The 21,603-nt window shown below is 49.1% G+C and overlaps 4 protein-coding genes across 4 annotated transcripts; 3 read left to right on the top strand and 1 right to left on the bottom strand.

The window, feature by feature from the left end:
* Nucleotides 1-4,825: 4,825 nt before the first annotated feature.
* H6S33_004814 (uncharacterized protein) lies at nt 4,826-5,748 on the top strand (the record flags this gene model as incomplete). Its single annotated transcript, XM_044836174.1, has 2 exons — nt 4,826-4,996; nt 5,443-5,748. The coding sequence occupies 2 exons, from the start codon at nt 4,826-4,828 to the stop codon at nt 5,746-5,748; spliced, it is 477 nt and encodes a 158-aa protein (XP_044690787.1).
* Nucleotides 5,749-9,460: 3,712 nt separating this feature from the next.
* On the top strand, nt 9,461-10,562 carry H6S33_004813 (uncharacterized protein; the record flags this gene model as incomplete). Its single annotated transcript, XM_044836173.1, has 3 exons — nt 9,461-9,647; nt 9,878-10,009; nt 10,069-10,562. 3 exons carry the CDS (start codon nt 9,461-9,463, stop codon nt 10,560-10,562), a joined length of 813 nt encoding a protein of 270 aa, XP_044690786.1.
* A 2,087-nt stretch (nt 10,563-12,649) lies between these two features.
* Nucleotides 12,650-14,101, top strand: H6S33_004812 (uncharacterized protein; the record flags this gene model as incomplete). Its single annotated transcript, XM_044836172.1, has 1 exon — nt 12,650-14,101. The coding sequence occupies one exon, from the start codon at nt 12,650-12,652 to the stop codon at nt 14,099-14,101; it is 1,452 nt and encodes a 483-aa protein (XP_044690785.1).
* Nucleotides 14,102-15,286: 1,185 nt separating this feature from the next.
* On the bottom strand, nt 15,287-15,778 carry H6S33_004811 (uncharacterized protein; the record flags this gene model as incomplete). The annotated part of the gene is made up of 1 exon (XM_044836171.1): nt 15,287-15,778. One exon carries the CDS (start codon nt 15,776-15,778, stop codon nt 15,287-15,289), a length of 492 nt encoding a protein of 163 aa, XP_044690784.1.
* Nucleotides 15,779-21,603: the final 5,825 nt, after the last annotated feature.

Raw genomic sequence — 21,603 nt, 5'->3', positions numbered from 1 at the left:
GCAGGTATGTAGTCTGCGACTTTGACGTCGCTCGTTTTTACCTAGTAGCAATTAGTATTAGCAGCAGTAGTATCAATGATCATTATGACGTGGAAAAAAAAACTTTGATTAGTAGTTCCGCAGATGCAGATTAGCGAGGGCTTGGCTTACATGTAGCCAAATATGGGGTTTTCAAAAAGAAAAAAAGACCGGCATCATCTGCTTGTGCCAAGCTTCAATATCCTTAAACCCTTGACCGCTCTACTAGAAGAAGCGACTTGCGGCAAATGGAGACGTGACACACTCATGCAGGAGGCCGCCCCCCACAGTCCTGGAGAACCATCTCCCAAAAACCACCGGTAGCGGCCCTCTCTCCTTTCGCATGGATCGACAGTCGCCGGCCATGGTGGGGTGGGGCGTTTCCAGGCTGTTTCTGAGCGAGTTCTTTCTATCCGAGGTCTGGATCGGTATCGAGAAGATTTTTCTGGCTCTTTTGCTCTGTTACTCGGTGAGAGGAATGATGATTGAGATTAAACGGGCCGCAGCAGCTTAATTTATACATGTAGGTCTCGAAGTTAACACATATGCTTCATAGATTACTGTCTGTGGGGGGGGGGGGGGGGGGGGGCGGGTGTGATCAGAGAAGAGATATGCTGCTGCTGAGTGAAGGTCTTAATTGGGTTGAACTCACTATCGTCCGTCTTTTAAGCCACGACTTGATGTTTTCTCTGCCTGGCGTCGTGATGGACTAATTGCTGAATACATGATTGAATATCAAAGCACAGATAGTATAACTCAGGGCCTGGGATTGAGCTGGTTCCATAGTTTTAGGCCTATCCCCTCAGCGGTCAAGCTCAATTAGCATCTGTCAGGTTAAAAACATATGGAAACTGTGATACTAAGAGCCATAGGAATGAATAAATCCACACATTTCTTCACATCTGATAAGATATTGATAATGTATTAGTGTGAGGATATCTCTGATTTCAGAAGTATCTTTGATCACGGCACAGGTACATTCTCGGCACAGGTACACACGGTCTATACCTCCCGCCGTATAACACTGCCGAGGTAGAAAGATACATAGGGAATGATGGGTACTACCCCGTGGTGAGGACGACTAACTATAATCCACTTAGTATCGATCTAGCATGTGCGAATTTTTGATAGTACATGATGAGACGCAGAAGGCACTGTGAGGAGTAGAGCATGTAGTAAGAAGATTTAAACTCTCGGTAGAAGCAGAAGAAGGAGACTCGAATCCTGGCTGGAAGTAGACTGGACACCCAAGAGATGGCTACTTGAGCGGGCTTATGTTATGTGTGCATATGGTGCACTTTAATTTGACGGCCTAGTTGTATAAAACATGAGTTAAAGCGTCTATGATGGCTTTGTAGCTTCAAGCTGTTGACTGAAAATAAGAATGACTTCTTGGAGAGGCATGTTTCCATATTTTGAACGACGACTAGGTGTTAAAACATGTTGCAAAAGTTACGTGGTTGTGATGCAGTACCCACAGCACCACGATGGGGCACCCATACGCGCTCCACGCCGGCCAGAGCACATCTCCAGGCCGTCAGGACGTAGCCAAGTAGCGGCATCGTTGCATTTTGCTAGAAAAGACCATTGTTTAATATACCAGCCGGCCAACCACGAAAGCATATCTGCCAACAACGTATAAGGAGTTGGGTATCAGGTTATTGCCCTCTGACGCGTCTTCAGGCCAAGTTTCTCACTACCTCGAGAATGAGGAAGATTAAGATAGGCCTAGACTAGGAGCAGCGGTGCTATTCTCGTGTTTTGTGCGTGAATGCTCTCATGGAGATTTCGTCGGTGCTGAGTTCAATCGATAGAGAGGTAATCCCGGGACCAATACTTCCTTTATCAAACCTTTGAGCAGTACTGGTTGGAGTTTTCGAGAGGAGCAGTTGGGGGAGGGTACATTATTTAGCCTTGCTTCTTGCTTAGCCTCGTATGAATCGAAAAAGAAGAAAAAAAAGCTTAGCCTCGTACTCATCTTACGAGCAGCTTGGTAGGATGGCTGTGTACGAGCCTATGACTTGCCTGAGAGCGGCCCTTTTCGCCTGATTGGGGGTTCGGCCTGTTGTTTTCCAACTGGACACCTCAAAGTTTCTGCAACCCCGTTTCATCACTCGCTGCTAAGAATCGTCATAGATGTTAATGAGTTCAACAAAAAAAAAACCCCCCGCTGCTAAGAGTAGTAGTCCCAGCCTACATATTCCAGAAAGGACCCCAAAGAACACCCGAAAGGAAAACTGGGTATATACCCGGATTAGGAATTTCGAAATATTTTCCTCCCTAACGCCAAGATGGTTCGCTTCTGGTTCGCCTGTATCCTAGAGGTGAGGCGGAGGGGGTGGGTTGATGGAAACAACACCAAACATCTTAAGCCAACTTCTGCTTCCCTACACATGTTTCTATCTGATAGGAAGCTAGATGACGAGCAAACGAATGACACTAGAGACGTTGCCGAGAAAAACGGCGATTGGACTCTCCTTCTCGGTACTTTGAAAAGGGTGTCTGGTATGTGGCGCGTGGCGGACAGCCATAACTAGCCGCTCAAAGGACCACCTCAACCCCTTCACCCCATCGACTTTCAACAACGCAACACTTGTCAGAAATGATGTTCTTTTGTAAAAAGGCTCTAATCATGGTTTTAAACATTCCCACTAAAGGGGATTTAAAGCATATAAGAACTTGTTGCACTGCGACCTCTTGAAATGTGCCAGAAAAAAACATAGGTATGAAATAATAACTTCCTGCCAGGACTAGTGGCTGGGTTTGAAAAGAACATGAGGGTTGATTCTGGCTGTCGGCCACTGTCTAATATGTACTCGCCTACCAGCATAAGCACCAGAAAATGCGAGTATGGAAGAAGCCGTCTTCCATACAAATAACGGAAAACTCCCAGAATGCCACGCAGAAAGACTACAGGGATCTATAATGCCACACCCCAAGTTTTATGCCACACCGGCCATGTTAATTAACCCGTATTCTCAGTTCAAGTACATATGTATGTACTTTACCTACATATGAAGACAGGTATTGAGCTCTTTACTGTTATTACTAGAATGGATGCATGGTGATGTTGTGCGATTTGGATAGCCGCTTGAATAATAAGAACAGTGGTTCAATATTTTTCGAGCTTGGTGTTCAATAATTACAATCTCTAGTATCCAAATACTTATATACCAGAGCTTGAATTCTGTTCAACCCGTGTAGCTAAAGATCCCACCCAACTAACATATACGGTAATTGTGATCTTAATCTTAGGTTAATAGGACGGCGTGGCATTAAACTCAGGGTGTGGCATTGTAGATCCCTGTATCTTTTTTGTTCCTTGACTTTGTCATAGGCCGTTGGAAGCCTCTGATTGGTCGAGAGCGGAAACTCTGACCCTGCATAGCAACCAGCCCACCCACCCCCGAAACCTAAACGATATGTCAAATTCGTGAAGGGCTTTTCCTTTAAAAAGGGGGGGGAGGGGGAGGGGGAATAGAGATGGAATCAAGGCCCCACGAATGTGTCTGGAGAGGCACAATTAATTGGAGTAAAAGGAACTCGCGGTCGCGAGGTCGGCCACTGCGCCTAGTACGTATCTTCTAATATGTACTGTCTTGAGGGAGCTGGATGGAGGTGGATGGGGGGCCCTCAATTGAAGCACTCCCATAATTCACAGTTCTTGCAACTCGCGGTCGCGAGGTGGCCCCCCTAGTGTACGAGTACCTAAAACACGGATCGGACCGGCGTCCGCAGCCCAAGCACGGGCTGAAGGTAGTCGAACCTGGTTGGCGGGATCGACCGCCTCGCAACCCCAACCCCAACGATGGGCCCCGCGCCTGATATAACACCTCGACGCCGAGCAAGTATCATAACCATACCCGTATATTGGTAAATTGAATTCATTGCGTTGGGCTTCGTTGCATTGCGTTGCGCCGTTGCGGCGCTGAGGTCGTTGTAGTTCCGTCCTACACCTAAAAATCGGGCAAGTAAGTACAGTACTTGTGGCAACCTGTGGCTCATGATCACGTAAAAATCATCAATCGAGTAGTGCTTTAAACAATCGTCATTAGATTTTGGTTTATCACGACGCCGTTTCCACGCTAATAAGTTGTGATTCGCGGGAATAGACGAAGGGATATATGCCCTTCCCCTCCCCATCTTCCCCTCTATCTAAATGTCATTTTGAACCCATCACATATCGATGATACTTTTTGGAATGCGTCCCTCTTACGGGTAGGAAAGATTCTGTGGTAGGTGCCGAAAGGTGACCTAAATAAATTATGGATGCGCACGAGCGAGCGGTAAAGTGCTAACAATCAGGCGCTAGATAACGCAGAAGAACGTTGTGAGTGTGTCCCTCTGAGGAGTCCAAAGCAATAACGACCTTGTGATGCGAAACGAGGATTATCAGTGAAAATTCGGAAGCGAGCCCGTTAGACTCTCAGGCGCCGAAGGCTGTGCTTTTAGATCTGGTAGTTTGTGGTGTAATACAGGGTTTTGGCGAACAGGGGGGCCCGGGGTTAACGCCTATAATTATAAGAATTTCCCCCCTCCTCCTGCTCCGGATCCTCCTCTACTCCTTAAGCTTCTTCTTCAATTAAAATATTCCTTCCCTGACTCCCCCAACCAAATCCCCAGTTATCAGCAGTCTTGTGGGCAGACAGTACCTGACGCCAATCATCAAAACATTCAACCCTTTGTTTGTGCCCCCGCTCTTTTTTTTTTTTTGTTTAATTCATTAATTGTATGCCCCCTCTCTTCACAGTAGTGCTGACCAAACCGCTAACTTGGTAAATCGTGTGGACAGGTTACAAACGAAGAGATGAACCAAACAGAAAACATAAACATCACCTCAACCCACACTCCTACAGCCGCGAAGCCGACGCTGAGCACAAGCGACATTATCACTCTAGTTGTCGGCATTGTTGGTATTGCCATCGCCCTCGTCGCTGTTGCTCTTCAGATCTGGGAATGCTATGGTAGAAGAATGAAGGTAAATATATTGAACAAATCACACAGGATTCTATAAGGATCCTTTCCCCTTACATACTCTATATCCCTGCGGAGCGAGCACCACACCACATGTTTCATATGCTTCCAGAAACAGTGGGCTTGGCAAAAGGGGGCTCGAGCGCAATTCGTCATTCCAATCTTCGGCATACCCCCACCAGCAAGTCTACATGTAGTTATTACCATTTGTACATACATGTAGATTACTATTGTACTTATTTCTTATTTTCGGTAACACAATTGGTGGAAACAATTTGTCGATCTGATCTTATCAGATGGCAATCAATTGAATTACCTCGCAGCCCTCCATTCACGACGACATGTCGCTTAGCTTACCACTCACTGACATCCAATTACACCCCACGATCACGACTCCAAACCGCTCTTTATGCTAGTGGATAGAAGCTGACACGTGCCGCGTTACTCCAGGGTCTCGACAGGCTCCAGAACCAGAATCAGAACCCATCTCTGGATTCCGCCGAAACCAACCAATTACAAACACTTCCTGGCCAACAACCATTGCCTACACCACCGCCATCTGCTCATACTCATGGGCCGTGTTCTTCCCACACCACATATACACCTTGTCCACGCACTCCTACCACTCTCAGCTCTTTTCATACCCAGGATATACCAATAGTGGACCAGATATGCGATTACCGCGAGGAACGAGCAGGAGCGACGTGTGCAGTGCTTACTACTCCTACTCGTCAAAAAATGAAGTCTATAGATTAATCACATGTAAGTACATTTACCTACACAACGCATGAACCACTAGGCCAGGTACTGAACTCATCCACAGACTTTATTTGTTTGCAAGTACCTAGGCGCTTTGGGGTGTTTTGGAGGGTTGTTTCTTTATGTTAATGTTTAAGCAATATTCGGTTTATGGTGCATGTTGTCAGCGAAGATTATTTTGGAGACAAAGGTTGGTTGTCTTATCAAAGGTCGAAGGAGCTGATTGGGATTGTGGCATTTTGGGTGTTTAACTATTTGATGAACTGGTTTCTTTATTTTCTTTCGGCGCTGTGTATTGGATGTGTATGTTGGATCGCTTATGTATCAAGACTCAGGATAGACAGGTGTGTATTTGCGTACGGAATGGTTAAAACGAGGAATTGCATTTTATATATAACCAGTTATCAGGAACACGGCAAACCATTGTCTTAGGGATGAAATGAAAGGGGCAGTTCCAATTTAGACATGGTGTAATGTTTAAATTTACATATATCTCTACCAAGCGTGGAAATGCACTAATTGATGCATTACCCACACAATGAAAGGCAGGGAAAGGCATAAACAATGCATTAACACAGGATGTTGTCGGGAAATACATCCAGGGATGCATTTCCTAATACTTTTCCCACACTGCTTGGCACACTACTATAAAGAGTACATAGAAGTTGGATGTTACTTGTTTATAAGATACAAGCGGAGTGCGGCCTCCGGCCGCCCAAATGTAGTGAGGAAATGAAGGTGTGGGCGGTACTACGATAGGAAGTTCTTAGATTATTGCTGTCATTCTGGATCATTGAGTCATCCAAAAGTACAGACACGCACTAAACCTCAACTCCATCTCTCCTAATAGGTAATCTGTGATATATTAGCTCTAGTATGCACTCTAAGTCATTCAATGAGTAGCTTTATTATGTACATGTAGTTCATGATAAAATGCTATCAGGGAAATTCAACCTTGATATATAAAAATGTATATAGCTGTAGTTCTGTCAGTGTTTGTTCTTTTATATCAATCAACTGCAATAGCTACACGCCTTTTAATATAATGCCAGTTCCCTTCCATCTCGGGAGTAGTTCTTTGTCCAATGATATGCAACTAATACCAGAAATAGTACGCAACTAATAGAAATTGTTCCTGGTGACTATGAGGAAGACTATATAGTTTAGATTATGGCGTAGGGGATAAGAAACAAGGCTGATGAGAATATATATTAGCTAGCTTAGTAGGCCAACGAGCAGAAGAGGGGAAGAGAGAAAAGGCCAACAAGCAGAGGTTTGATCCATGACGTACTCTTTTACTCTTTTTTCTCTCAGCGAAATGTGCTTTGTTTCCCTTAAAGCACATTTACTGATGCATTTCCTGATGCATTTACTGATTCGCTTCCTGATGCACTTACTTATTCGTTTCTCAATGCATTTCCCCATAGAAAAATATTGCCTCGTCAACCCGCTTTATCTGTATGAGCCGATTTCCATCCCCCGACGACTTTACTAACGACTTTACCCATATAGAAATTAGATACCTCCTAGAGTATGCATAGCTATTTCCGGGCGGCTTATTAGAACACCTAGGTTTTCAAAATACCCCATCTATAACGCTCTACCACCGGATTTAATGCATCAAGGAATTAATGCATCAAAAAAAAGCACCTATTGGGAAAGTCGTTTGAAAAGCATCGTGAAAGTCGTTGGGAAATGCAGTAAGTTTACTCGTCGGGAAATGAATCAGGAAATGAATCAGGAAATAGATCGGGAAATGGATCGGGAAATTGTTCGGGAAATGGATCCTGGGCCCAAACTAGGCCAAAAAAATTATTTTTCGAAAAGAATGAACTCAGGTCATGAAGGGTTCTAACCACCTAGTAACCACTAAGCTTTGGTTTTGTTATAATAGATAACATATTATTAGGTCTTTAAAATCTATACTTAATTTTGGTTATTTTGACATCGGAAAGTCATCACAAAGTCGTCAGAAAGGTATCAAAAAAGGCATCCCGAAAGGCATCCCCGAAAGGCATCAAAAAAAGCATCTCTTGATGCCTTTCCAAGAGACGTTTGCTGGAAAGGCATCACCTTGACGCCTTTCCCAAAACATTACTATGGCAGGATGCATTTCCTAATACATTTACTCCCGTGGTAGAGACGGAGAGAATGTTCTTCGAAGAGCCAATAGATATACAGACGTAATGATTGATTTATCGATCCTTCCCGCCAGTGGTTACTACTCTAGTAATCATTCTAACCTATAGCTGGGCAGCTCCTTTCCGCTCGCAACCCATCTCTGGGCCTACCAATATACTTATGTTTTTATAGCGTATTACCAGTATTCCCAGAATTGCATGGGGTGCTTCATACCAGATATTCTATATCCTTACAAGCTTAAGATCAAAACTACTGCCAGCGATCACTCATAGGCCGACCGACCCACGAATCCCGGCACCCCCCCCCAAACAGAGAGGTCAATCGGGAAAGAACCCAAACTTTCGGAGGATGGGGAACGGTTCTCCTCACTACTTCTACACCCCCCCCCCCCCCCCCCAAAGCTTAGTCTTGTGCTATTAAGACTTCTTTGTCAGTTGTCTGTAATTTCGGGGGTCCAGCGGGCGGCGCGGCGAGGCTGCGATGTACATAGCTAAACGGCTACCGCATTGTCCAATGCCCAAAACAAAGGGATTAATGAGCCCCGTACCCATACTACGCTTATACATACATCGCACAAGCAACGCAGCAAGAAGAAACTCTGGGAGCGAGACTGCTTAATTATATGCCCACCTGCATGTCAGAGAAATCTGCGTGTCGAGGAACACTGCAATGGTGCAATCGCGCAATAGCAACCCAACCTGCTGATTTACCTTTACATCAAAGATTTCCGAGTGTAAAGAACGCATGTTACAATTATTCAGGAGTATATACTAACAGACAACAATTCCCCCGGGCGTTGCGAGGAGGTAGGACTAACCCCTGACATGAGCCCGCGGCCACTTCACATCACGGCATTCGCGATCACAGGATATCACTCGGTACCTACCTGCATGAGAGATCTGCAATGCCCACCACCTGATCCGATTCCAGAGAATTCCACAGCCTCTCCCCAGGCTCGTCTGGTGTTTTCCGGGGGGCGGGTATAAGATTATATCCCACTTCAGCCCTACATGCCCCCTCTGCACTTTCACGAACAAGGCGTCATGAAATATCACTCGCCAAATCTCTCCTGAAGTTGCATCCGCCACAGGCCCAATCCCAACCAGCCGACACCCTTATCGACCTTCCGAGCAGTGCTGCTACCCGACGTGTCCAACCAGGCTTCGTATTCGACCGTCCGACATGTCAACTCCGTAATTAACAAATCCAATAGCAGTATACTACTCTAGCAGCACTACGTCTAGTAATCACTACTCTCCCAAAGCCACAACCCCAAATAATCACCCCCCACACCAATCAGCACACTGGGACCGCAACCAAAGCCCCCAAAACGGGTACAACTCCCCACGTTCAGCCCCCATGCGGTGCGTGCCCAGCCTCGACCTGATTGGCCCGCGATAGACGAGCTGCTGCTGCATGTGTGACTTCGAGAAACCTCCTGCGCTGCACGAGGGCATATAATATATAACCTACCTACCTACCTACCTGCCTACCCCACCTTTTCTTACTTCGCGTCAATCTCGCTCCGGGTGCGCGGATAGCTATCTACTAACTAGTACTCGTCAAAATGGCAGACAGGCACAAACTTACCTGGGACATGGGCCCGACGATCTCGGCGACGCCGTTGCCGGAGGGGGTGGAGAGGGTGTTTATCCCGTCGCCGGACGGGATGTTGGAGCTTTTGGTGGCGCTTCCGCCGGTGGGCTCCTCGGGGGCGGGGGAGGAGAGGCCGCCGTTGCTGTTTGTTCATGGAGGTGAGGGGTCCTTGTTTCTGGTTGAGTTGTGTATGTAGTGGAGGGTTCTTCTTTGTGGTAGGGAAATTGGTTTGGAGTGTCGATATTTCTTGGTCGTTCCGCGATCATTGACCCTAGTGGAGTCTGCATTCGTGCCCTGAAAACAAATATCTAGATCTCTCAGCCAGCTACTGGCTTGAATATCCAAGGTGTAATTGCTATTGATACTGACCTCTTTGATACAATCCGAGGCTTCGGCAGTGCCACCTGCTACATAAACCTCCTCCCCTTCTTCGCCTCCCACGGCCACCCATCGTACAGCCTCTCCCTCCGCGGCCACGGCGCCTCCCACCACCCCGGCTTCTGGAAGCTCTACTGGACCAGTACGTCCTCCCACCCATTCCCCCCCCACCCACTCTCCCCCCTTCTAACCCCACCCCAGCCAAGCACACCCTCGCCCTCGACATCGCCACCGCAATCACGCACATCCGCCGCCTCCACAACATCACCTACCCCAGCACACCCACCGCCCCCCCCCCCCCCCCCGCTGCAACGGCGTCATCCTCTGCGGCCACTCCTCCGGCGGCGGCCCATCACAATACCTCGTCTCCCGCTCCCTCGAGACCGTCGGCGGCCTTGTCGCCCTCGCCCTCGCCGCCGTCCCCGGCTTCGGCTCCTACGGCGTGTACTACAACTGGCTCGTCATGGACCCGTGGTTCGCGCTGCGCATGTACTTCCGCGACCTCCTCCACCCGCGCTCGCCGCTGTCGTCGACGGCGCTGGTGCACCGCGCGTTTTTTTGCGGCGGGGAGCCCGGCCGCGCTGGTGGGGGAGGTGGAGGCGGATATGGCGCAGACGGAGAGTATGGCGTGGCCGCTGGGGATGGTGGCGCGGTTTGTGGAGCCGGGGAGGGTGTTGGTGGTGGCGGGGGGGTGAGGATAGGTTGATGGGGGTGGGGATCCTGGCAAGGTTGGCGGCGTGGTATAGGAGTGCGTGGGAGTGTGTGGAGGGGGCGGGTGTGGTGAGAGTGGGCATCATTTGATGAGGGATGTGGCGTGGAGGGAGTGTGCGGGGGGTTTTGTTGGGGTGGTTGCAGAATTCGGGGTGGGTGGGTGTCAATGATTGATGATTGGGGCAATGTAGTCGCGTCGGGGGATGTGGCAAATATAATAAGTAAAGTTGGTTCGGAAATTCAAGGAAATAGGCTATTTGGAATGACGAGAGTTGCAGGTATGCACATACATGTATATACATTATGTGCAATCGAGGAGTGCGATGCATGCAAGGGCGATCCAAAACCTCTACAACGGGACCAGTCGCAGTTCATCCAGCCACCAGCCACCCGGAATGGGTGCATCTGCGCATTGAAAAGAATGGCATACATACAGCTTAGCTTGGCTTTACACGGCTAGCAATATGTTCTACATGTAGTTACCTCGTCTCTTCCCCTGGAAGGCGAAGAGCCCCCCCCCCCCCCCCCCAAAAAAAAAAAAAAAAAAAAAAAAAAATGAATGACGCCTCGATGGGGATTCGAACCCCAGTCTCCTCTCTCACAGCTATAAACCTACAGGCTGACTTTCTAAGAGGTATGCTAACCGACTGCACTACCGTGGCTTGTGGGTAGGCCATGGATAGCGTATCATAGACTAAACGGGTCCCTAGGCAGTAGGTTGGATGCGGGATGCAGGAAGCTCTAATCTATATTACCGCACACAATTCTGACCTGTAACGCGGGAGGAAAGGTCACCAGCAGACACTAATCGTTGGGCGAATCAGCGCAGGATCACCACCCATCACTGCACGGTCGAGTGATACCCCATGTATCACTCGGCTGGGCTCTGCACATGATTCGGCGGCAGGGTTAGGGGATTTGGCGGGTCGCGATCGGCGCTTGTGGGAATTAATACGGCACGTTTAGTGGTTGTCCAATAGAACACCCTGCTTGGAATGGGACGGATGTTTTATTGGTGTGTAGGGCAGTGAAGGGCTGGTTGGTCCAATCCGTACTCAGTATTAACCTTGGGGTTTATTCGGTTGGTGGAGTCGGTCATGTGGGATTCTACTGGTTTGGTCGATGGTATGGTATGTTTCCTCGCCCTGTTGTGTATTGCTTGTGACTGAGGTCAGGATGTTTACTCTTCTTGCGTGTTGGCTTGTAGGTAAGGTAAGGTAAGGTTTAGGCTTGGGAATGTGGCACCTTGTGTAAGGTGGTCATAGTAACGGTGTCCACAATCTACATGTAGCTTACTTACTAGACGTTGTCGTGCAGTCTTCAAACCAGGCTTTGTCTCGTAGTCAATCAATCATCATCTCATCCTACCATAACCTATCAAGTCAAGGTCACGAACACGAACAGCCTGAAAACGTGTCACCTTCATATGTACAGGTACTAGAAAATAGGCTCTCATGCTCCTCCGATCTATCCTATTGCCCACATATCGAGTCTTCCTACACTTTGCATGTCTGCACATGTTATCGTACAGTTACCAATGCTCTGTTTGTCTTGGATCACCGGTCACTCGCTATATAAGAGGGGGTTTGCACCCGTCTTTTGCTCATGTCGATTCGATTTAATTCAGGTATTAGCTCCCTTTGACAATCAGAATCAACGATGAACCCTAGTATCTAGCTAATGAATTGAGGAGCTTTAGCACTTCGCGGACAATACAGGGTTTCCCGGGAAACACCCGTGGGTTCTACATGTGGGGTCTAAGCTAGGCTATCTATATCTACATGTACCCAGTTTATCTGTCTGGGGATTCCCACCTGTCACCAGGGGCGCAGAACAGGCAATATCCCAATCGAGCATGCATGTGTTGGCCAAGAATAGAAGCATCCTGATCCCTGCAGCACATCGCACTCAGCTGCATCAGCGGCGATCCCTCCTCCCGATAGGCAACTGCAGGGGTGCCGAGAGATACGAGCAAGGCACGCGACTCCACACGACAGGCACAGGGGCAGACACCGATACAATAAATAGCCCCTCCTCCCCCCCCATCTCCGCCAGCTTCATTATTCCTCCCATGGCGCCGTCTGCAATTCCCACCCCCGCTCCTCCTCCCTCCGCCTCCCCCTCCCCCGATGCCGAGCTGCTGCAGCTCCTGCAGCAGCTCGAAGCGCCGCTCAAGAACCTCCCCCAGCTCGCCCACGACTTCGAAGCCACCTTCCACGACCTCGCCCTCACCTCGACGACGCAGTTCCTGCCCACGCCCGTGCGCGTGCTCCCTAGCGGCGACGAGACCGGCCAGTTCCTCGCGCTCGACCTCGGCGGGACCAATCTGCGCGTCGGTGTCGTCGAGCTCCTCGGCCGGCGCTCCCTCGACACTGGCGACGGCGAGCGACTCCGCATCCCCACGCAGGGCAGCTGGAGCATCCCGGAGCACCTCAAGTCCAGCACGGCCGAGGACCTCTTCCACTGGGTGTCTGAGCGCATCCGTAACGTCCTGCGCGAGCAGCCGACAACGACGGCAGACGTGATGGAGCTCGGCATCACGTTCAGCTTCCCGATGGAGCAGACGTCGCACACGTCGGCGCTGCTCATGCCGATGGGCAAGGGCTTCACCTTCACAAACACCAACGACCTCGCCGCGCTGCTCTCCACCGCCTACACGGCTACCTCAGCCGCGGGCGAGCCCGCGCTCCGCATCGTCTCCATCACGAACGACTCCGTCGCGACGCTGCTCTCCGCTGCCTACGCGCACGCCACCCCGTGCTCCAAGACGGCCGCCGGCATCATCGCGGGCACAGGCACAAACGCCACCTGCATGTGTCCCGTGTCGAAGCTGCACGCCTCCAAGCAGCCCCCCGGCGACAGCGGCGACGGCGGCATGCTGCTGAACACGGAGTGGAGCATCCGCGGCACCGCGCCGCCGCTGGCCCCCTACGTGACGGCGTGGGATCGGCGCCTCGACGCGGGAAACGAGAAGCCCGGCTTCCAGCCGCTCGAGGAGATGGTGGGCGGCCGGTACCTCGGCGAGCTGGTGCGGCTGGTGGGTCTCGACGTGTTTCCGCGCGATGCGCTGCCCGCGGCGATGCACCGCGCGTACGGCGTGGACACGAAGCTGTGCGGCGATGTCGAGGCGGCGGCTACCGACGCGGAGGCACTGGCGCTGCTGGCTGACTACTTCAGCGCCGATGGCGGGTGGGGTCTCGGACTGGGGGCGGCGGCGACGTTTAGGCGCGTGTGTGGCGCAGTTAGTACGCGGGCGGCGGCGCTTGTTGCGGCGGCGACGGTGGGCGTGTTGGGGATGAACGATGAGCTGGGGGACGGCGTGAATATCGTCGTGGGGTATACGGGGACTATACTGGAGAGGTATCCGGGGTTTAAGGAGCGCTGCGAGGGGTTTATGAGGGAGATTGTGAGGAAGAGGAGGGGGGGCGAGGACGGGGCGACTGTGACGCTGGTGGAGGCGAGGGATGGGGGCATTTTGGGGGCGGCGGTGTTGGCGGCTATGGTGAAGGGGGGGAGCACATAGGGGTGACTTGAGTGTGGGTGGTAATGGGTTTGGGTGTCGTAATGATCATTGGCCCCTGGACCCTGGTGGCTAGCTAGTTGGTTGGCTGTACGTAATTGCGGGAAATAATAGATAGAGCTAGAGCTAGCTGTGTTTGCTAATATTTCATGTGAATAGTAGCTTAAACAACTAGAAAATAAAGAGGTTTGTTGAAAAAAAACAAAGCTGTTAACTAACTACCTTCTGTACCTGTAGTACATGTAATTAACGAAGCTTAGAGGATCAGTGGAGGACTTCGACTCCTCTTTCTACCCAGTAGATCTGACCCGCCGATAAAAACAATATAAATTCTGAAACTACATGATCTCGGATACAGCTTTATTGGCCAAAAGTCACTGCTTAATTCCTACTATATAGAGCTTTTACCCGAAATTAAATACCTTACTACTACCACTACAATACCGCTACTACTACCACCACAATCACCACTGCTACCAAGTAACTGCCGCCGCCACTGTAGATATGCATAGCATTTTTGTCCCGCTGCAGCAACAGAGTGGGAAGCCCCCCAGTACCGGCACTGGACTCTAGCCCCGGATATGCACCAATCCGAGAAGCAAGATGGCATAATTATAAACCAACGTACCACAGATCGATGCAGATTTATATGTAACTAGATATTACATCCCGAGAGCTTCGTACCTACCCCCAACTTTACCTGGCATGTATGTACGGACCCGTCAATAGCATCCTTCTACGACATCTGCAGGGGACCTTCATTTTGTATAATATACATACATGGCTTGGCGCACAGCTGCTCACTCGGCTCCTCTGGTTGGCCGGCGGCTATCACGAACATTTTTTTTACTTGTGCACAAAATACTATTGGTTGATTGATAAAAAAATTATCTAAATAAGTACATACTATAGCGCAGGAAAAACTTGCGGCGAGAAGAAGTTTTCCGCCAAAGAAAATGCGGTTGCAGCACAAAAGTGGTGGCGGCGGAAACTTATCCTCGCAGCAAGTATGTACATAAAACAAATAATCTAAACGAAACCGCATCGAGAGCTGTGCGTGTGTTGGGGGAGAAGGAAGGGGGGGGGGGATCCTATAGTAGTAACACGTCCAATCAGTGAGCTCAAGACACCTGATAGCCTCCCCCCCCCCCCCCACTCTTCAACAGCAACACAAACCAACGCCCCCCCTCAGTTTCCATAAATGTACAATACCGCCCCCATGTCATAATACGGCCGCACCACTTCCACCATCTCCCCCTCTGGGCATTTCCGCATCATCCCCTTCCACACGTCGACCGCATGCCCACACGTGGGAAAGGCCTTGTTCAAGCGCTTCACCTGCTCCTCGCCCGCAGCGGCCCACGTAGGCAGACACACGGCCAGGTTGACACGGCCGGCGCTGGCGTAGACCTTGCAGGTTGGGTTCTTTGGATCGCGGCTGGCGAGGTCGAGCATGTTGGGGAAGACCTCGGGGCGGGGCTTGATCACGCACGCTTCGAGGAATTTGCCGGCGGCGGCGTAGAAGTCGGAGGTTGGGAGGACGCCGTGGGCGGTTTTGGGCTTTTCGCAGCGGGCGTAGGTCATGTCGGGTGAGGTGCTAACGGCCGGTGCGGCATGGGTGGCGGAGGAGATGGTGAGGAGGAGGATGGCGAGGGTGCTGAGGAGGAGGGGGGTGTGCATGGTGGTGGTGATGTGGGCTTTTGGGTTCGTTGGAAGGGTGGTGTAGATCGAAGAAATGGCGAGATGGACTGTGGAGATGATCTATAGATATGAGTCTGTGTGGGGGGAATAGCTTCTGCGCTGGTGGTGGAGTCTAATGTTGGTCTGGTTATATATGTACGAGTACCGGGATAGCGAGCTGTTTTTATAAAAATACGTAAAAAGACACATCCCTTGTGGACCATTTTATTGCATGTTTCGGATCCTTACCGTGAATCTGCCTATACGCGGGGACTCGTTTCAATTCGTAATGCACCACTGGCCGTGGTAGTTGGTACTTGGGATGCATCCAATACAATGGATTGGCTGATTGATCGATATAATTCATTGATAGTTTTCAGCCCGGAGGCTATGCCAATATCTAATACAACGGAGATATACGCAGCAGGTACAGTTGGCTTATGGATAAAGCTCCTGTAGCGTTGCAGTACCGTAAGCTTGTAATTGGGGTGTTTCAGCATTCATTAAAAGCTTTGGTGATCTACCACCTGGCAGGTGGCTGGGGCGCTAGCCAACGACTAAATGGAAGGTGGATTCAGCAGAGTGATCTTGAAAGACGTGAATCAAACAACCAAACAATTGAGTAAATCTTGAAAGAGAATAGACTCACCTGCATGTGGAATAATGCATCTCCGTATTAGCATTGTATTAGATCACTTTCAGTGCGTAGAGGGTGTAATATAATATGGGTGAATTCGAATTGATTGATATGAAGTATGGATAGGTGAATATTCACCCAGCCGGGAAGATATACCAGCTACGTACTTGTAGCTGTAAGGATAGATTATGGGTCTGGTTACTTGGTCATTACATGTCTGTATTCGTATAGAGAGAACACTCAGCACTACGAGTAGAACAGATATAATTACCAGACAAGCTTAACTGAGAATTAACCTTCATGTTCTTTTCAAACCCAGCCACTGGTCCTAATGGGGTAATAATACCTGCCTAATTGGGCTGACCTTGGAAGAAAATTATTATTTCACACCAATGTTCTTTTCGGGTAAATTGAACCAAATTTTCTAGAGGTCGCAGCGAAACAAGTTCTTATTTGTTTTAAATTCCCTTTAGTGGGAATGTTTAGAACCAAGATTAGAGCCATTTTACAGAAGGACTTTGTTTGTAGGCAATTGCAAGTGTTGCGTGATGGGGTGAACGGGGTGAAGGTGGTTGCTTGAGCACTGGTTCTGGCTGTCCGCCACTGTACGTACATGTAGACACATACTGTACGTGTACCTTCTTCAACTAGGTAGAACGTCTCTTTCTGGGTAAACTATAGAGACAACCAATAAGGGTTGGCCAATAGTTAGAAACACTGTTTTCACAGCCAGAGAGAACACTGAGTAGAACAGATATACCAGACGAGCCGGTGAGCTCTTCCTCTGTCATCAATCCAGCCATTTGCATTACTACATTAAGCGTGACTTTCACAAACAGTCCATGCCTACATGTGGTTTATGTAAAGAACAGCCACAATAGGTATGTAGCCACAGCAGAGAAGAGAGCGGTCGCGGAGCTTGTATAATTAACGAGTGGTCAATGCTCACAGGAATGCAAGCCAGACACCAATTTTGCTTTGAATTAGGCTGGCATTCCCTTATGATTTAATTTAGCCTATGTACTCAAAAAACGGTCCATCTCTGCTCCTTCCTTGCACCGGCATACCACGCATACGGACTGTCCCTGGGTGCTGGTGATCCGCCGAGGTCTTTCCATCTGCAGGGTCTTCCCCAGCTGCAGATCTATACTTATGCATATCCGGGTCTGCATGGGTGTACCTACATACATGCACTCTACTCTCCATTCCAGAAAGCTAGCTTCTCCATCCATCCGGCTAAACATAATTCCCATAACCCGGTTCCAAAAAGCGACAACCCGGGGTACGCAGCTATGACCGGTAGACATCGGTTCTGGAAAAGACCGGCAAACTTTCTACCCTCAAGCAGCAGCTATAGTGATGGGCAGTACGAAACGAGCTAAACCACACGAGACTAGAGGGTATTGTTAGTTTCGTCTCGTCTTAAATTATCGATCTCTGGTCTCGGCAGTCCCGTGGTATCATAATACCGGGTTGTACTCTTTGTTTGGTCTGGTAGCTGAGTCTCGTGGTGGAGAGATATACATAGATCAACCTCACGGTGCAATACATTGTCCACGGAGCTGGAGATACGGCAACTTCAGAAAGGAGTCATACAGGAGGATTTGTGATTATCAGCTTGAAATTGTGATGGAGCGAAAATCGCATACGTCCCGTACCGGCCTGCAATACCTCCAGTCACTGGACTCAACCCGTGCCACAACTCCATACGTATACAGAAACCGGGGAATGTTGTATGTACTTACCACCCCAGATCTCCTCTTGTCTACAATCTGCACAATAACCCCCCGAAATCTCTCCGGATAACCGGGTATGTACCAATGGAAGCCCCCCAACGAACAACTTCTCCAGGATGTTGTCTTCTCGTGCGTATCACGAGCGTATCAAAGGTATATCAAAAGGGCCATTCCACATACGCAGGGGCCACTACAAACCTTGGAAAAGCTACTTGGGCGGCCTACCAAATTCAAACATATCTCGGCTCACCTTTACCAGGCACCCAAAATACATACATATTCCCAAGGACCGCCATACCCAAAAGGGTTCACATCCCGTATTAACACAATGCCCCCACGGCCGGATCGACTCTCGGATTGTCACCGTCGCACAAGGTGACCTCTGCTCCTCAGCTACTCTGGAGTCCATGTATGTGCCGATATATGGGGGCCGCGTGTGGAATGATAGCACAATATGAAGGAGCTAGCTCATAGCTAAGTGGCTACAGATAAACCATTTCAGCAACCCGACCACCTCCGCTATCCCCCATTCACAGCTATTACAAACACCGCAAAACCTACCAGTTACTCCACAAACCCCCATATCATCTTAGCTTTGCGTCATGCCGCCGGGTCAGCCAGCCAGCCACAGAAACCGGCAACTAAATAGAATTTCCGCCAGCTTGTGGCTATCCCGATCGAAGAACAATAAAAGCAAAAAACGGTTATTACCAGTTACCGGCCAGCCAGTTAGGTTACCGGGGGGGGGGGGGGGGGGTGAGTGACTGGCTGAGTCAACGCTAGCTAGGATACCCCAACTTCTGCACTGTAGTCCGGTTCTTTAATCCGGGCCTGACGTCGTGGCGTGTGGGATGTACTCCAGGGGGGGTGAATCAGGCCCCGGGTGATCGTATGAAGAGAGGAGACAGAAGGATCTGAGGGATCGGGGCCCTGGGTGTGGGGCTTGGGGAGATACAGCGATTTGGGGGGTGTTTCAGAGCTTAAGGTCTAGCGGGTGAGAGGGGTAGTTCGAACCTACATACTGCCGATTATTAGATTATTGGGGATCTCATACGGGAAGCGGAATTTGGAAAGAAGAAATAATCTGGAAGTCTTCAAGAGGCGTCCTAGTAGGTGTATGAGAGCATGCCCACGATCACTCACTCGAATCATTTATACTCCATAAATTATAGCTATGAGTAAACCGATAGTGGTGAATTAATCTATTTGTGTATATCTAACATCGTAACTTCAACTCCAATCTAGTGGTAATATATGCAGTTGTACAGGTTTTACTGATACTTGCAGTGCGTATATATGCCTCACGCTCGTGCCCTACCGCTACATATTAAGAATACTCATGCATATAATACTTCTCACGCATATATTCATTTTCCACCCTCCTCCTATTCCTCTGATCCAATGCCACGTACGCACGGCAGAGGCGCCTACAAGACATATAAATACTTATACTACAATCTCCCTAGTAGCCCGCCAAAAAAAAAAAAAAAAAAAAAAAAAAAAACAAGCAAACATCACCACATAAAACGTGAAGACAAGACAAGATATAACCACTACATAAGCATTAGGACTCAGATTCAGATCGGTGCAGGGGTATGCCCGGTGTTCTAGATAGGTCACCTAATAATCACTCAGCAATCCCAAGCCCGCCTAAACTCTTTCCTTCCTCCCGCGCGCGCGCGCACCTATATCAAAGCACAGAACATCATAATAACGCAACGCACGCTCCTGGCTGACATGTATTCGATATGTCAGTGCTTCCTATCTCGAGGGAATGTATTTTCGGCGGCTCTGGCTCTTGGCTGATAAACGGGATGGGTTCAATCGGACGCTCCTAATAAGTCAAATATTAGGGCGATGAACTCAATATCGATAATTGATCACCAACCATCTATGATCCAGCAAGCCGTTTCATCCCGCAAAGCTATGGGGGTCACCCCCTTCCTAACTAAAACTAGGTACCAGATCCCCGAAACAACCACCAAGACAGGCGCAGAAAACAACCCTCCCGCGTGGTCGTATCTAAGCTCTAAGCTCTAACTAGAGTATGTACCAACTGCTCTGAATATCCATCTGTTTCTGCCCCGCGCTGTTATACCCACCCAGGGTGTTGGTTCCTCCTCCTCCCATCCCCCCCGGGAGAGTAGATGGGATGATCGATGGTAGAGGTGCCTATGTAGCACCTCCAGACGTGTGTGTGTGTCTAACCTCCATGTCCCAGAACGGCACAAATATTCCCCGCGATGCATGGCAATGACGTTGGAGGGCGTAGGTCACACACAATTTAGAAATTCGAAAATGTTCTTCCTTTCTTTCTTTTCGCTGTCTCAGTCTCTCAGGTTTTAAGATGAAATCTCCGGTGGGCGTCCCACCCTCCCTCGACCCCATCCCCTTTATTTCCGTTATACATACTGCAGAGTACGGAGGTACTCTACACAGAGCAGAGTACGGAGGTACTCTACACAGAGCAGAGTACGGAGGTACTCTACACAGAGCAGAGATCCTGAGGCTGGGTGTGGATTAATTAGATAGGTACCTTGACTACAGTGGTTGGGGCGTACGCCACTTTGTTTCGTCTTTGTGAGCTGCGTGAGCTGCCGTTGTTGTGATTATATATGTGCGTACATGTAGTTAGCAAAAATGGCGGAGGCTAGATAAATGGCTCAGTGCAGTCTTTCTTCCCTGTGCTCACATGTATTTGGGGTCGCGCCAAGGATTAGTAGCTAGCAGAGTGTGGTGATATCTCTCCAGGGGCTGAGCTGAGCCACGAACCCATGGATCTCTGTGTACGGATCAATGGAAATATCTCGAGGTATGCAGGAGAGGTGATAGAAAAAGAACCGTTTGTAATATTGGAAGCCATCCCGTGGATATTTTTGAAGGTTTGTAGGCGTTCAAATGTGGTCTGTAGATCCCTCCAGGGTGTGTCTACAGGTTTGTTGTGAGCCGTTTCTACGCAAGATCTGCAATTTATCTTCAAGGCTTCAAGTTTGAACACCTTCAGAATATCCACGGGAAGGCTTCCATTATGAAGGCCACGGATATACGGATATCTAGTCATAAAATCACGCTCATAGCAGTTTCGGAATCAGGGTTAATAGATACGTTATCTAGGCGTAGCTACTAGGTAGTTGCTTGAATACTCGAGTGCGAGGTACTTTTATAATCAACTATCAGTCTGATATTATAATCGAGGAAATATATCGGACAAATAAAATAAAAGCTCGGATAGAAAATGTTTACAAAGGAAAAGAAGGGGAGGTCCTAGATATCCTTCCCCCCCGTGCAGCGCAGCAGAATCACAGATTTAGTTGTAGCTAATGTGAAATACCCCCCAGTGAATAACGCAAGGAAACTAAAAACACACAAAAAAAAAGAAGAAAAGCGAACGCCCAGCCCAACCCAGCCGAGATCCCAAAATCCCACCCAATAAACAAATGAAAAAGCAGTAG

Source organism: Morchella sextelata (genome assembly GCF_020137385.1).
Source record: "Morchella sextelata strain SCLS chromosome Unknown scls_18, whole genome shotgun sequence".
Lineage (NCBI taxonomy): Eukaryota > Fungi > Ascomycota > Pezizomycetes > Pezizales > Morchellaceae > Morchella > Morchella sextelata.
This window is presented reverse-complemented; position numbering and strand designations above follow the sequence as displayed.